Source organism: Babylonia areolata, chromosome 26 (genome assembly GCF_041734735.1).
Source record: "Babylonia areolata isolate BAREFJ2019XMU chromosome 26, ASM4173473v1, whole genome shotgun sequence".
In the NCBI taxonomy this organism is placed as follows: domain Eukaryota; kingdom Metazoa; phylum Mollusca; class Gastropoda; order Neogastropoda; family Buccinidae; genus Babylonia; species Babylonia areolata.
Window position 1 is genome coordinate 30,152,964 of NC_134901.1, and position 17,652 is coordinate 30,170,615.

The 17,652-nt window shown below is 39.5% G+C and overlaps 1 protein-coding gene across 1 annotated transcript; it reads right to left on the reverse strand.

The window, feature by feature from the left end:
- Positions 1–1,073: 1,073 nt before the first annotated feature.
- LOC143300619 (bifunctional peptidase and arginyl-hydroxylase JMJD5-like) lies at positions 1,074–17,571 on the reverse strand. The gene is made up of 3 exons (XM_076614414.1): positions 17,495–17,571; positions 13,315–14,262; positions 1,074–11,756 (listed from the first exon to the last, which is right to left on the reverse strand). The coding sequence occupies exons 2-3, from the start codon at positions 14,257–14,259 to the stop codon at positions 11,355–11,357; spliced, it is 1,347 nt and encodes a 448-aa protein (XP_076470529.1). The 5' UTR covers positions 14,260–14,262; positions 17,495–17,571; the 3' UTR covers positions 1,074–11,354.
- Positions 17,572–17,652: the final 81 nt, after the last annotated feature.

Sequence of the window (17,652 nt, forward strand, 5' to 3'; positions counted from 1 at the left end):
TGTGAACCACTGCCCTACAATGTCCTCATGTGAACCACTGTGTCCTACAATGCCCTCATGTGAACCACTGTGTCCTACAATGCCCTAATGTGAACCAATGTGTCCTACATCGTGCTCACGTATACCAAACTGTCCAACAATGTCCGTATGTGAACCAACTGTCCTACAATATCCTCACGCGAACCATTGTGTCCTAAATGTCCTTATGTGAACCACACTGTCCTAAAATGTCCTCATATAAACCACTATGTCCTACAATGTCCTCATGTGAACCACACTGTCCTCATGTGAACCACCGTGTTCTACAATGTCCTCATGTGAACCACACTGTCCTACAATGTCCTCATGTGAACCACTCTGTCCTACAATGTCCTCATGTGAACCACTGTGTTCTACAGTGTCCTCAGTGAACTAGCTGTATCGGTGGATACAAAAACCTCGCACAGATAGGGGTGGGTGGGGTCTGACGGGGCGAAGAAAACAGTACGGATGTGTACGGGCGGGGAGGGTGAGGTTGGGGGAGAGTGTAGCGACAGTATGAACAAAAAATATGTGAGCTCAGTGTTCAGCTGTTGTGTGTGTGGAGGGCAAGGGCTGGGTGTGTTCGTTTGTCGGTTGAGCTGAGGTGTCTGTAAGAATGAATAGTGTAGCATGTACGTTTGGTGTGTGTGTGTGTGTGCATTCGCACGCTCGAGTGAGCAAGCATGCGTGTGTTGGTGCGCCCAAGTTCGTCCCATTTTCTTTCTATTTGATTTTCAATCGTTTGCCTTATTTTTTTCTGGGTAGGTTCTCAAAGCCTGACCAGCGTGTTGAGTTAATGCATGCTTGCTCCATTTAAAAAAAAAGAGAGAGAAAAAGAAAAAAGCATATGTAGTATGGAACAGCCTGCATGCTTTGACACTTCGCAACTGAAACAGAATCAGTGTTCAACTGAATTCTGCTTTACAGATAAATGTACTGATTAAAACGACGACAAAACTTGATACTATTGAATGTTCCGGTTTTTTCTTGTGAGCCCCCCCCCCCCCCCCTTTTTTTTTTTTTTTTAAACGGTGTCTTTCTTCCTCCTGCTTTTTTGGCAGCAGTACTTGGTCCTCTTTCTACAGATCCTCCTCCAGCAGACATTTTCCATTACTCCTTTAGGCTTTTTTTCATGAGTGATTGTCCATTTGTGTGTTCTTTTTTTTCCTGTCATGTTTACAGACGGCCTCATAGGCTGTGGTTGGCAGTATTGCTCTTTAATCGTTCTGCCAGAGGCGGCAAGAACGCCAGACAAATAATACTGATGAATTCTTCTGTCACTTGTCAGATTACTCTTGGTGAAATTTCTACTGCTGTCCTTGAGGATCAATCCCGGGATTTTTTTTCTATCTGTACATTATTTGTTTTTCTGTGTCTTTATACATATTTTTGCAAAAGACAACTACTGATGTTCCTGGGTTCTGCATTTAATTCTGTAAAAAAAAAAAAAAAAAAAAAAAGATCTGCAAAGGTAACCACCACTACAGGTCACTCCTGATGTAGTTTTCGTCAATTTCGGCTCCAGCGACTTACATATCCAGATCTATGAACCTGGCTTCATAGAGCTGTATGCACCTGGCATATCAGAGCAATGTGCCAAACCAAAGCAGTTTTCCACTGACAGGTGCAAACACATGTGGTTCTTTCTCTTGGTGACAACACTGACAGGTGCAAAATCACAACTGTTCAACAGACTTGTGTCCAGCAGGTCCATGAGTTCATAGTTTGAAGCTGGGCAGTACCTTGTGGCGTCAGCTTGAAATTTGGGCTGTGCCTTGTGGGGTCAGCTTGAAATATGGGCAGTGCCCCGTGAGGTCAGCTAGAAAATTTGGGCAGTGCCTTGTGGGGTCAGCTAGAAAATTTGGGCAGTGCATTGTGGGGTCAGCTAGAAATATGGGCAGTGCATTGTGGGGTCAGCTTGAAATATGGGCAGTGCCTTGTGAAGTCAGCTTGAAATTTGGGAAGTGCTTTGTAGGGTCAGCATAAAATCTGGCCGGGACAATACTGGGTCAACCTCGCTTTGTTCAACTGCAAGTGTTCGTCTTTGATCCAATCTGGGAGAGATAAAGTGGGAGAAAAAAGTTTAAAAAGGTTAAAACAGGTGAAGGAGAGGTTTGCGCCCTGCCTTCAAGTTCCTAGGCAGAGCCTTACACACAGTGTGTATGGATTCACTGCCCTGTGGTTGTCAAACCTTTAGCCAGTAAAAATAAAGGTAAGACTATAGGGACGGTGGAAGATGAAGGGAAAGGGGACCAGGAGTCGAAAAGAAAACAGATGAGAAAGACCGGTAACAGAGGAAGAAGAGAACACACAAGTCGGAAGGATGAGGAAAACGAAAAAGATCAAGAACAGAAATTAAGGAGAAGGAAGCAGTGAAAGAAAGCATATACAAAATGAGTCGTCCAAAGACTAGTGTGTTGTCAAATTTATAGTGAAGCTATGTCAGAATCTTGTGAACTTGTAATAATTTACAAAGAAAATGGCACAGTAACATTAGGAAACAAAATCAAGGTGGATAAATAACACAAAAATCGAAATATTACACAATCGCAATGTTTTATAACTTCTACTTGCACATCAGGTTTGGTGTATATATATATATATAAGCAGTTTCCACCGACATAAAGTGACAAATCTTAAAACAGTGTGTGTGTGTGTTTGTGAGTGTGTGTGTGTACGGTAAATTTTCAACATTAACTTGAACACTACTAAACACTGTCTAAAATCAATGGAAATCTATGACCAATACAAACAGTGTTTACATAAATATGACAAATATACATCAAAATGGAACAAATAATCTCAAGTCATCAACTATAGCAGTTTATAAGCAAAACTGTTTTGCACTGCTGACCATGAACAAAGAGAAAAATCAAACGTTTCAAACGTTTGGCATTCATAAAAACGCTGCTGCCGACACTGCAAGGGAGGTAATTGAAGAGCAACACTACATGAAAACAAGTCAGGTAATTGAAGAGCAACACAAATAAAAACAAAGTCCACACAATGAAAACAGCAATAAAGAGAAAAAAACCAACTTATCTCCTGCTATGTTTATGTTGTCTTTCTCATCAGTTCTCCACCCCTTTTCTGAGAGACTTCTACAAGTGCAGAAACGAGAGAAAGCGAAGCAGCCACAGGATTAGAAAGTGGTCTGAGTAATGATGCATGCTCCAAGCATTCACTACAGCAGCAAAACGGATATAAACCTGTATCATTCAGCTAAGTATTCCATGCCATCACAAACTACATTCCCAAAACATCCCCAATGGCCAGTGAAGTAAACTGACTACCAAAAGCTACAACCATTATGAGATTAAGCTGCATATTTAAAATTACACAGATTCTTTTGGTCAAGAACATTTTCTTGTTTTTGTTGCTTATAGTCCAGCCGACTGCACAGGGCCATATCAGGACTGTCAAACCATACAAATGCTCAACCGCATCATCACAAACTGTCAATCTACAAAAAACACGGAGACAAACCCACAAATCACAGTTCATGACACAGTATCCCAACCATTTAGCTCCTCATAGCAAATAAGACTAGGCCATGCTGAAGACGACAGCCATTCCACTTCATTCATTATCCCCAAATTACAAAAAATCAAAAAAAAGGAAAAAAAACAATAATTCAATACCAAACAAAAAATACATAAAAAAGGCCATACCGGCAAAGAATACTGCAGAATGGGCAGCTAGTGCCCATCCCAGTGTTTACAATCTCACTACCTTATCACCAGAGCAAAACAGTACAGATAATGCATCACAGACTGCAGAAAGGAGAAAAAAGTGTGAAGGCTAGCTTGAAAAAAAGAAAGGGGAATGGACTGGGAAGGCAGAAAAAGGAGACAACAAAGCAGGAAGAAAAAATGCAGAAACAAAGAGAGCATTAGAAAAGAGATCATTTCCAGCACAGAATTTCCATAAGTCGGGGATGCTTGGTCAAGAACAACAAAACGTCAACTACATTCATCTCCTAATATATAATATATATATATATATATATACTGATCTGTTTTGCTTGAGGTCAAACTATGCAAATCAAGTCTGGCATCACTGATGTGTTAAATAAAACGTTCACTGAACTCCAAGAACTGCAATATCTGTTGGTGTAGACTGAACTGCTGTTGTTGATAATGTTAATATTGGAGGTGGTCATGTTGATCATCTTTTTCCCTTTCTTCTTGTGTTTGGGGAGGAGGTGTGATGGTGTGATAGAGGGAGGCACTGGGGTGTCGATATCTTTTTCTCTTCTTGTGTTTGGGGAAGTGTCATGGTGTGACAAAGGGGGACAGTGGGGTGTTGGTGATGGCTTGTTTTTTCCCCACCTTATATTTTTGTGAGAATAATAAAATAAAAAAAAGAACTCTGATGCTTGATATTTGACTACACAGGCCCTTATTAGGACTGCCCAACAAAATGAAGAATACAACCGCATTACATCTGAAAAGAAAGGAAAAAAGAACTGCAAAACTACACAACTGACAAACAATCCTACTATTCTACTAAACATTAAGCCTCTCACCTCCTATCAGACTTATCTGTGATTCAGGGGTAACTGCATTATCAACAGTCCAGCCCGTCATGTGAGTGAGCTTAATTCCTTGTAAATGGCGACTGACATGAGGCTGTTTGAAACAAATCCTCAGCATGTTTTTTTTCTTTTTTTCCCCATTATTTTGTAAAGCAAAAAAGTTGTTGAGAGTGTCAACATGGCTGGTTGCACATACAGTGCAAAAAAGGTGGTTCAAATTTTGTTGGATTTACCTCATAATAGGAATATGAAAACTTGATCGAAAATTAAAGTAGCATTGTTGCTGATCAACTGAAGTGATTGTAGTTATCCTGATGACGATTACACACTACAATGTACATCAACAGGCAGGGGTAGGAGCATGTTGGAAGAAGGTGCTTGAAACCTTCATTTCCTAAATTTCATTTACTATGAAACCACCCAGATGGAAGCTTCAAGCTGAAATATTGTTAACAGTGAGGTTTTGTGTTGTAATATTGTATGATAGTGTTTGTTGGTGCCTGGGTAGGAGGGTGTGTGTGTGTGTGGGTCACTGGGTGTGATTTAAAGTATAGTGTTAACGTTTGAAAGAATATGATAGTGGAGGAAAACTACATAATTGCACATTTGGTAGTTGTGTGTAATATATCTGTGAATATCTTCTTAACACCATTTCCACCTATAAATCATACAGACTTGAATTTTCTTCTTCTATCTTTTTTTCTCAAACTATTTTGTGGGTTTTTTGTGTTTTTTTCCAAAAGACCTTAGTTATCTTCCTCTGATTGGGAGTTTTCTCATTCTTTAAACAAATGATAACTATTTTCTCCATTCATTTTCCTTCAACTTCAAGAATAGATAATCTTACTTTTTTTTCTTTTTTTTAGTACTGTTTTAATCTTGTGATTTAAATTTTTTTTTAAATTTTTTTATTTATTATAGGTTGATTTTTTTTATTGTTTTAAAAAATTACATACAGTTCCAGGAGTCAGAGGTTAAAGAAACAATTTTCAAGTATGCCTTAGCAATAGCAATGAAACATGCCCACTTCTTTAACAATAAAACGGTCTCCCCCAACAACTAATAATAACAAAAGCAATCAATTATACCTGATAGCTGCCTTCAGATCTTTCTCGTGTAAGGGACAACAAATGTACACATGAACTAAAAGAATGCAGAACTTGACATACTATGGTATATAAATGTCTTCATTCAGTATTGGACAACAATAAAAATAATTTGTTTACATAAGTGAGTCAAAAAAGAACATTTTGGGTGTGTAAAAGAGGGGGGGGGGGAAGGGTGTGTGTGTGTGTCTGTATGGGTGGGTGGGTGCAGGGAGAAGTGAAGTGGGGAGTTATCAGAGGGAGTTAGGGGGAGAAGTGAAGTGGGGAGTTATCAGAGGGAGTTAGGGGGAGAAGTGAAGTGGGGAGTTATCAGAGGGAGTTAGGGGGAGAAGTGAAGTGGGGAGTTATCAGAGGGAGTTAGGGGGAGAAGTGAAGTGGGGAGTTATCAGAGGGAGTTAAGGGGAGAAGTGAAGTGGGGAGTTATCAGAGGGAGTTAGGGGGAGAAGTGAAGTGGGGAGTTATCAGAGGGAGTTAGGGGGAGAAGTGAAGTGGGGAGTTATCAGAGGGAGTTAGGGGGAGAAGTGAAGTGGGGAGTTATCAGAGGGAGTTAGGGGGAGAAGTGAAGTGGGGAGTTATCATAGGGAGTTAGGGGGAGAAGTGAAGTGGGGAGTTATCAGAGGGAGTTAGGGGGGAGAAGTGAAGTGGAGAGTTATCAGAGGGAGTTAGGGGGAGAAGTGAAGTGGGGAGTTATCAGAGGGAGTTAAGGGGAGAAGTGAAGTGGGGAGTTATCAGAGGGAGTTAGGGGGAGAAGTGAAGTGGGGAGTTATCAGAGGGAGTTAGGGGGAGAAGTGAAGTGGGGAGTTATCAGAGGGAGTTAGGGGGAGAAGTGAAGTGGGGAGTTATCAGAGGGAGTTAGGGGGAGAAGTGAAGTGGAGAGTTATCAGAGGGAGTTAGGGGGAGAAGTGAAGTGGGGAGTTATCAGAGGGAGTTAGGGGGAGAAGTGAAGTGGAGAGTTATCAGAGGGAGTTAGGGGGAGAAGTGAAGTGGGGAGTTATCAGAGGGAGTTGGGGGAGAAGGGGAGGGGTGAAGGGAAGAGGTGGGCAGTAACGACTACTTTATCCACAGTTAAAAACTATTTACAAAGAACATTTTATACAAATAATCTTCACTGGGTTAATTATCTACATTAAAACCAATATCATTTAAACAGTTGTACAGATAATCTTCACTGGGTTGCTTTTTAATTTCATCCTTCAATTTAAAAAAATGTACAATAATCTTATAATTTTACATGGGGATTGTACACATTCTGTTTCAATACAGAGGCGCTTGCAAACATTCAAATCATCAGTAAATAGTATTGCAACAACTATCACAAGTTTACAATGTTGGAGTATGTATTGATCATCCTGTTTAGGTTCCATTCTGAGTCAATGGGGAAGAATGAAGTGGTTGTTCACTCAGAAAGTGACTCTTATTCTACTTATAAAATAATGCAGCAGTACTAATCTAGTTGGAAAGAAATTCTGATCACCATGTGTGTGACATGTAAGAATAGCTGACTCACTACACATCTTGTGGACTTGGCCAGTGCCACTGGTAGGTAGGCAGTGAACAAGACAGGGGTTGAGGAAAATCATAACTTCTGTATTTTGTTAATAAAATCTGCTTGCTTACAGAATGCGCTAATGGTTTTTTTCTTTCTTTTTCTTTGAAGTTTGATCCCACAATGTGAGTCTTTATATTGACCTCATTTTGGTTTTTACACAAACAATTTTAATTTTCATATGTTCATATATTCATATTTGTCTGTATGTGAGTTTTACAAATAATTGTAGGCAAACAATTAAAAAGAAGAGAGGCAAGGCCTTCAAGACTCACTTGTGATACACTTTAAAAAAAAAAATCTAATTGTTAAAATGTGTTCTGTATAATGTATTTGTTATTATAAAGCTTCGGGTTAAATGAAAAAAAGAAAAAAAAAAAAAGTCCTAACAGCAGATTCGAACCCCGCGTGTTTGGATGAGAAGAAACTGTCTTATCCATTACACTATCATGGCTCCTTAACTGACGTTCAAAATATAACATTTAAACATGCTTTTTTAAAAGGCGATAAATCCATTGCGGTATTCGCAGTGAAAACGCTGTTTAATATTATTCTGATTATCTTGGGCATTCAAAAAATCTTTAAGGGCAATAAGTCTGTGGTAAAGGAGACGTGGCTATCCCCACAATCACACTGCAACATTCAGCCGTTTTCTCTGGATCTAGATAGATGTACAAGTTCACTTACACCCACCGGGAATCGTACGACACGGTCGATTCAATTTCTCTTTTATGTTCATTCTAGTTTTATAGTTTTAAAGTTGATATGAAAAATGTGTATTTTGTTAAACTAACAACATGTAGAGCCAAGTACAAGTACTTCTAAATGTTGTATGAAGTGAAAAGGACTTCATTTTGCGAAAAGTCAAGACTGGAAATTTTTGCGTTTCATCAATTCAAGGGCATTAACTCTCATGGTTTATTATTTTAAACTGTGAATTCTGACTGATTCTATGCCGGTATATTTTTATGGCAGTTTGGGGCATAATCCAGTAAGTGATGAGGCCTTCACAAATCTTTCTCTGAATAAATATTTAATGGTCTCCTTCTCCAACTTTCCATCACATGTTATCGTGTACTGTTGATCGAATATAGGACTGAACGGGCGGGTCAACAACTTGAATCAAAATGGCGTCGTTCGCATTCGCGAAGAATATGAGCACGCGCTTTGAATATGTATGAATATGTGTACGCAACTGATTTTTGCCCATGACCTTCAGGGCTCAGCCAATAGCTCTATAAAGTCCACTCGTCGTATTGATTTTAGTATTTTCCGAAAAAGACCACTTGGGCGAATGAACATACTGAAATCCCTGTACACTGAGAGTAAAACACACAAGCTTTTTATGTACTGAGTATAATTTCAAAATGTAATGTTTGAGATGAGAAAGATCAGTTTAAAGCAAATTAAGCCCCCTAGCATTAATTACAGATTAATTTCCCTTTTTTACTATCTGCAGCAAAGACATGCAAAATAAATAAAACTTCCATGCTTAGCAAAAGAAATTCCTGTTTGAACAAAAAAATGATAAAAATGACTGCTCTTGTTGTTGTGTCAGAATATCAGATCAAAGTGCCAAGTTTAGAGAATAAAAATATATAAATATAACAGTAAATTCAGTTTGCATATAATTTGGCTTCTTTCTTATTTTTTTTGTGCCCATCCCAGAGGTGCAATATTGTTTTAAACATGATGACTGGAAAGAACTGAATTTTTCCTATTTTTATGCCAAATTTGGTGTCAATTGACGAAGTATTTGCAGAGAAAATGGCAATGTTGAAGTTTACCACGGACACACAGACACACACACACACAGAGACAACCGAACACCGGGTTAAAACATAGACTCACTTTGTTTACAAATTACACAAGTGAGTCAAAAATGTGAATAGGTGGGAACACAAAGTCAAACTGATATTCATAACAAATTTATAAATATAGCAAGTACTCATAGGATTCACTCAGAATTTGATATTATATGTATATTTTGTAACGGTAAACTATTTTATCTGAGAATTTAAAGAAACAAAGCATCAGTTCTTTTTAAACCCACCGAGATCAGATCACAGGTTGATATTGTGAGAACCAAGTAAGAGTAAACATATTATTGTAAGCAGCTAACTATGCAGTGAATGTTGGTCAAGTAGACTGTTGTCAAGTACAATCATGACCAAAAATACAGCCTTCACACTTTTTTTCCATTTCAATCATCTTTGCAGATTCGATCTTTCTTTTTTTTTTCTTTTTTTAAAAAACTAGACGTTACCCATACATAAGCTACAAATCACTGTTGTTGTATTAATAATCCTGACACCAGAAATCATCTCAGATACTGAGATAGTTGCAAAAGTTTAAATGCAAAACCCCAAGACATCAACACACACAAAAGAGCTTCTATTAGTATTACTGACAAAAGTAATTCAGTACATTTGAAATATAAAAAATAGCATTTTAGCACACCAGGGAATCGTTTTTAACATGATTTTACCAACATCAACAACGAAAAGGAAAACTGCGAAAAGTTTCTGCTGCAGGGACAGAACAAATCCCACAGAGCTCAAAAACATACCACAAGGCACCTACATGACAGCCCACTTGGCTCAGTGTCCCACAGGACAGCCCACTTGGCTAAAAGGTCCCGCATGACAGCCCACTTGGCTCAGTGTCCCACAGGACAGCCCACTTGGCTAAAAGGTCCCGCATGACAGCCCACTTGGCTCAGTGTCCCACATGACAGCCCACTTGGCTCAAATGTCCCACATGACAGCCCACTTGGCTCAAAGGTCCCACATGACAGCCCACTTGGCTCAAAGGTCCCACATTACAGCCCACTTGGCTCAGTGTCTCACAGGACAGCCCACTTGGCTCAAATGTCCCACAGGACAGCCCACTTGGCTCAGTGTCCCACAGGACAGCCCACTTGACTCAGTGTGCCACCGGACAGCCCACTTGGTTGTGTGTCCCACAGGACAGCCCACTTGGTTGTGTGTGTCCCACAGGACAGCCCACTTGGCTCAGAAAAGTTTGAGTAACTTGTTAGTATAACCATTACATAAACATCTATTAAATATGTCTATAGATAAATCCAATATATATTTACTAATCAAAAATAAATAACAGTAATCCAATGAAAAATATCTCATTTGAAAATACTTTTGAGCATCTATATCTAAACAGCACAAAAGCTAGATGCACTTTCAGGTTCAAAACTTGCAGGTTTGACCTATAGATCTTCAGTTCTTGCTTTCCATCTTGCTTCCTCTTTTTTCTTTCTTTTTTTTATTTTATCAAGGGACACAATAAGTTGGATTAATACTTCCTTTGTGCAAATTTGAGCATTTTTCACCATTTCTTCCACACCTGTTGTAAACTGCATCCACCCCTGAAAACAGGGTATGGCTGCCTACATGGTGGGGTAAAAATGGTCATACATGTAAGAGCCCACTCATGTACATATGAGTGAATGTGGGAGCTGCAGTCCACGAATGAAGAAGAAATAAACTGCATGCCATTCACACCCACACACGCACACACACTCACTGCCACCTTCTGCCCCTGTCTGTAAGCAACTGCATCTCATTCACTCCCACACTCACTGCCACCTTCTGCTCCTGTTTGTAATTAACTGCATCCCATTCACACCCACACACACTCACTGCCACCTTCTGCTCCTGTTTGTAATTAACTGCATCCCATTCACACCCACACATGCACACACACTCACTGCCACCTTCTGCTCCTGTTTGTAATTAACACAAATAACTGCACCCCATTCACACCCACACATGCACACACACTCACTGCCACCTTCTGCTCCTGTTTGTAATTAACTGCATCCCATTCACACCCACACATGCACACACACTCACTGCCACCTTCTGCTCCTGTTTGTAATTAACTGCATCCCATTCACACCCACACATGCACACACACTCACTGCCACCTTCTGCTCCTGTTTGTAATTAACACAAATAACTGCACCCCATTCACACCCACACATGCACACACACTCACTGCCACCTTCTGCCCCTGTTTGTAATTAACTGCATCCCATTCACACCCACACATGCACACACACTCACTGCCACCTTCTGCCCCTGTTTGTAAGTAACTGCACCCCATTCACACCCACACATGCACACACTCACTGCCACCAGAAGCTGACAGAGAAGCTCAGGGACAGGGACTTGACATAATGCCAATGCTTGGGGGGGATGTAGAGCATGTCACCCTGCTTCAAGACACACTCCAGGTACAGCGCCTCAGCAAATCTGGGGAATGCGTCCAGGTCTGGGTGCTCGCAGTCCACCTGACTGGTGTTGGCCAGCAGCTTGTCAGGGTGAGGGTAGAGGTGGTGGGTGAAGTCCGGGGAGTAGAGCCGCACGTACTTCTCCCCCATCACCTGGCACAGGAAGTTGTGCTTGGGGTCGTGGTGCAGTGGGGACACAGTGCCACAGGGTCCGAACCAGGCGTTGATGTCCACGTCCTCTTCCTCCCCCAGACAGCAGTACACTGGGATGCTGATGTCCTCCTTCAGCTCTGTGATCTGCACAACGCACCATCGTCATAACAACACCACAGTGTCATCCTCTCCTTCAGTCTCTCCACTGGTTGCCTGTTTCTGATCGAATAGACTATAAGCTATCCACTCTGACCTTTTCTGCAGTCAACGGATCTGGCCCCAAGTATCTTTCTGAACTCATCCATATCTATACCCCGTCTCGCCAGCTCCGTTCTTCCTCTGATACTCGACTTCTCAGGATACCTCACGTCAGAAGTAAGACCTATGGACACAGATCGTTTTCTTTTCAATCGCCAAAGACGTGGAACAAGCTCCCTGATAACCTCCGTCACTCTGATTCCCTCGCATCTTTTAAATCTCGTCTCAAAACTCACCTTTTCCCTCAGCAATAAGTTCAATTGTGGCAGGTCCACAACTACATGCATGTATATGAATGTGTATTGTGTGTGCGTGTGTTTATGTAAGTTTGTGCCTGCCTATGTGTGCGTATTTGTTAGGGTAGCTGTTAGATACACATGTATGTTAAAATGTATGTATGCAGTGTGTGTGTGTGTGTGTGCGTGCGTGCGTGTGTGTGTGCGCGTACGTGCGTGCGTGCGCGCGTGTGTGTGTGTGTGGTCACATTTTGGTGTGTGTATGTAACATAGATATAATGTTTTATGTTATCAAAAGCGTTTTTGTAAAGCACCTAGAGCAGATTTCTGGATAGTGTGCTATATAAGTATCCATTATTATTATTATTATTATTATTATCATAACAATACATCCTAACAATAACATAACATCATTAAAACAAAAACATAATGTCATGATAAAACTAACATTATTATAACAGTAACGTGGCATCATAACAATAACATAAATTCATCATAACATAATCATGACAATGTCATCATAACAATAACATAATGTCATCCAAACATGTCATCATAACAATGACATCAGACATGTTATCATAACAATAATGTCATTGTAATATATCATCAAACCAATAACACAATCTCATTATAACATGTCATCATAACAAAAGCACATCATGATGATAACAACATAACATTACCATAATATTACCAATCAATATATCTTTATACTATTATAGTGCTAAACCTTGTTGTGGGGAAACAAATGAAAGTGCGTTCACATCCAATTTTAATATGCATGCATAACTGCAACAAGGATGGAAGGCAAAACTTATGACAAATGTGGACAGAGGGTTGGAAACACTGTGGATGAAAAGAGGAAGGGTTTGGAGCTGTTTTGGAAAGAGGTTTCGTTTAAGGCGTGACTTGAGAGAGATCAGTGCAGGGCTTTTGACCAAGTGGTCCAGTTTACTTCTGATGTTGAAAAAACAATGAAGCTTGAAAAAGTGTTTTACACACACTTAGTACACATATACCCAACAGGTGCTCTCTTTCAGTTCAAAATGTCTAGAAAGAAAAACAACAGAACAACTGCATGAGACAATAATAAAATAATAATGTTATCTTTGAGTTCAGCAATTACAAACAGTTTGACATACATCCTGATGCATGGAAACACTGTTTGAGTGTACTTGACAGGAGATACCAGGGCAATACTACACCTGATCAAAAAGGTTGTGTTGAGCCAGATAGCCTTTGGTGTCAGACTTGGGTGATGTGATGAATTCTTCCACAAACTCATTGACTGTCATCAACTTCTGAGTCCAGTCTTGCTCAGTGTAGCGTGACCCAATTTCCACTGGCACAGTCCTGGCCCCTGCAATCTTCTGCAGGTACTCCAGTGACCACTTGTGCGTCGTCAGCGCCGGCCAGTAGCCAATGGCACCCGTGATGACCACAGGGTGCTGGAGGTCAAAGAACATGGCACTGAACATTTCCACAGATGGACAGTTGCAGCGAGGCACCTCTCTCTCCTTGCTCACAGTTTTCATCAAGCTGCTCTCTTCTTTTTCTGCATCTGAGTTTGAATTGGTTTCTTTGGAAATGTCGCCTGCATCACTACTGGTTCTGGCCTTCTTGCTGGGGGAAACTTTGGTGTCACTGTTGCTGTCTGTGTGACTGTTGCTGACGACACTTGGGCGCTGATCTCCGAACGATTCCTGAAACTTGTGTGACATCTTGGCCAGGATGTTGTCCATGACTGGCGCCCCCATCAGCAGTCCCATGTCACAGGTTTTCAGAATGGAGGCGTGGTCAATGTTGCTCTGGCTGTCACTCAACAGATTGCACTGACTGAGTGCTTTCAACACTGACAGCAGTGTGTAGGCATAGCGCCAGTTGATGTCCACATCTTTCCAGTAGCCTGTGTTGAGTGCTTCCCATGTTTTGTCCAGCAAAACATCGCAGGACTTGATGCAGTCTGTGTAGTCCTGGGAAAACAGCTGTTGAGTGGCAGTGGTCAGCTGGCTAGAGAATGCGGCCCCCAGCACCGACATATCCTCAACGTGGCTCAGAAAAGCAGATGCCGAGTCTGGCAACATGTCCTTCAATGGCCCTAGGTTGCAACAAGTCGGACTGGCCATGGACTTTGCCTTTTCCTCCGCCATACCCTGCACACACCATTCAACTGTTGATAAACTCAGTGGTTACATTTACCAACAACTTTTTATTTGATGGCTAGAATTGCAACATGATTGTTTCACCAAACAGAGAATGGGGGAAGAAAATCAATTTTATTCCAAATGATGTTCAGTCATTTATACAGGTCCTTTATGAGAGAGATAAAGTAAGAGTGAGTCAGTCTGTCTGTCTCTCTGTATAAGATTGGATTATGACATCACAAAGTCAGTGTCTTTTCAACTGTTTTGATTACTTCTTCCAAACAACAAAAGTGAAGTGTATGATCAAATCCTCTGTTTTGTACATTATGCTACATAGTACATTATGTACTTTAAGCCACAGGTATTAATAAATAAATATCACAGACATGAGATGATGTGGTAATTGTACAAAGTACACTTAAAGTTAAAATTTATCATCAAATGATTGAAATCCTATATCTATTGCATAACTTAAAATCAGAACAGCTGTCAAGATTTTTTATTTCACTGCAACAGTTTGCAAAATGCTTACTGATCAAGGGAGTGCTTTCATCCACTTTAAACTTTAAAAAGGTATTTTCATACTTGATTTTATCATTCCAGCCACAATATTAGAGAATCAGAATGCCATAACTAAGTGAAAGACATTACGGGTTTTCAATTTGTGTGCTATGGTTCTGTTACTATGGTCTTTTTTTAACCTGTGCAATACATCAAGGCACACTATTAGGTTTATGGGAGGAAATTGCTCAACAAATTGTCCATTATTATTATTATTACAGTAACTTAGTAACACACTTTTGTTACAGAGTCATCAAAACATGCTCCTCCTTCTTTCCCTTGACTACCGCCTTCATCATTGTGAAGATTCTGTAGACTATAAGGGGGGGTTGCGTGTTTTTGTGGTTTCCTGAGGTAGCGGTTGCCGGGCCAGGGGATGGGGGATGTCCACTGAAATTAAATATTTAACTTTCCATTCAGCCCTGGATCAAAACTAAGAACAAAAAGTAATAAGTAAGCTTGGGTACAGGTAAGTTACCGACAAAACAAAGTGTCCAAATGACTTAGGTACAGGTACAGGTACAGAATTTGGGACTTTTTTAAAAGCCTTTTTGGCTTTTCAACACCCCTTCTTAATACAGAAATAGTTTAGGGTTGCATACATGCGTATGAAATTTTTTAAATGTTCATTCATCAAAATCGAATGATTTTATTAATGATTTAGAGTCATTGTCTAGAAGATTCTTGAACTGGTCAATAGTTATAGCTGTCTTTGTTGAATTATTCAGTGCATTCCATCCTTTAACTGCTCTGAAGCTAAAAGAAAACTTACGAATATTTGTTCTGCAAAATTTTGTGAAAAGGTTAGTATTTGAACCTCTGGTAACATGGAGTTTGTCAGTAGAAAAGAAGGTGCAGGGGTCAGTGTCAACCATTTTATTAATTATCTTGAATACTTGTATCATGTCTCCTCTATATCTTCTGTATTTTTGTGAATGCAAGTTTAGTTGTCTCAAATGGTTTTGGTAGTCCAAATCTCTTAACTCTGGTACCATTTTGGTTGCTCTCTTTTGCACCTGTTCAACTGCTTTAGACTGTCTTATTAGTCTGGGATACCAAATTATATTACCATATTCCAAAACTGGTCGAACAATTGTTTTATAGAGGTTGACAAAAATGTCCTTATCCATAAATGTAAATGTTCTCTTAATAATACCCAATACTTTATTAGCTTTATTTATCACAGCCTGAATGTGGCAATCAAAAGAAAAATTTTCATTAAATATTACTCCCAGGTCTTTTTCTTCATTGCATTCTGAAATAACATTAGTATTTGTGCCATCAATTTTCATTATATAATTCTTTTTTGGATTATTTCTTCCTAAGTGTAGCACTTTACATTTAGATACATTAAAATATAGATTCCACATGTTTGACCAATTTTGTAGGTTGTTTTGATCGTTTTGCAATTTGAAGGAATTTTGGGTTTTATCATAAATTTTAGTATCATCGGCAAATATTTTGCAGCAACTACTAACATACTAACATATGGTGAATAAAGTTGGCCCTAAAATACTACCTTGAGGAATTCCGCTCAATACTTGCACATCTGGTGAAAAACTATTTCCAACCCTTACCTTCTGACTTCTCCCTACCAAGAAAGCCTTTATGAAATTATCCATTTCATGATATTGCCATTTATCCCATAAGCCTCTAACTTAGATAATAACCTATAATGTGGTACAGAGTCGAAAGCTTTTTTAAAGTCTAAATATATAATATCTACAGATTCCTTCTCTTCTATTAACTGAGTTAAGTCTTCCATAACCTCTAACAGTTAAGTAATACATGACCTGTGTTTCCTGAATCCATGCTGACATGGTGAATATAAATTATTTGTAATCATCATGGTGAATATAAATTATTTGTAATCATAAAATTATCTAAAACATCTCTAACTAGTGATTCTAGTACTTTACATGCCACACATATGAGGCTAACTGGTCGGTAGTTACCTGGATCAGATCTAGTACCCTTTTTGAATATTGCTGTGACTACTGCTGTTTTCCAGTCATCTGGTACCTCTCCTAACTCTACTGACTTATTAAATAGTGTACAAAATGGTAATGACAATTCCTCACTGAGTTCCTTCAGTACTCGTGGAGGTATCTGATCTGGGCCCTGTGCTTTACTAGGGTTAAGTGCCTGTAATTTTTCTTTTACTGCTGTTGGAGTTTTCACAAGGTCATAAAGACTGGAATTACATTTCTCCTCTTTTGTCCCAGTAGGAATATTGCTTATATCTTCTTTAGTAAAAACACCAGCAAAGAAAGTATTTCGTGTCTTTGCCTTATCCTCGTCACTTACAGCTAATTCTCCATTTTCTGTCTTCAAAGGACAAATGCCTGTATTTGATTTTGTCTTCGCTTGTACATATTTCCAGAAATATTTAGGGTTTGTTTTGCATTCTTTTGAAAGTCTTCTTTCATATTCATGTTTGGCATCTTTTATGATTTTGTTACATTTATTTCTAGTTGTGATGTACTGTTGGTGGTCATATATTTTTCTTGTTTTCAGAAACTTCTTATACAAATTATATTTCTTTTTCACACTTTTCTTAACATTGATGTATTAACTTGATGTATTATCTAAGTATTTCATTCTTGATAAAGGAACAGTCAAGATAGGTGAGTGGTAAGATTCACTTGTAGCACAATATACAGCAGAAGGAAAAACATACCCACACCAAAACCGTTATCAAGCTAGCTTCTGTGCAGACACGCTTCAGTTGGGTCAGCTTCTGCCATGCATCCCGGAAACAAGAGAGACAACTCGCCGGAAATAATTCTGTGCATGAAGGGTTCTTGGTCAAACTGAACGGCGGGACTTACTTTTGTT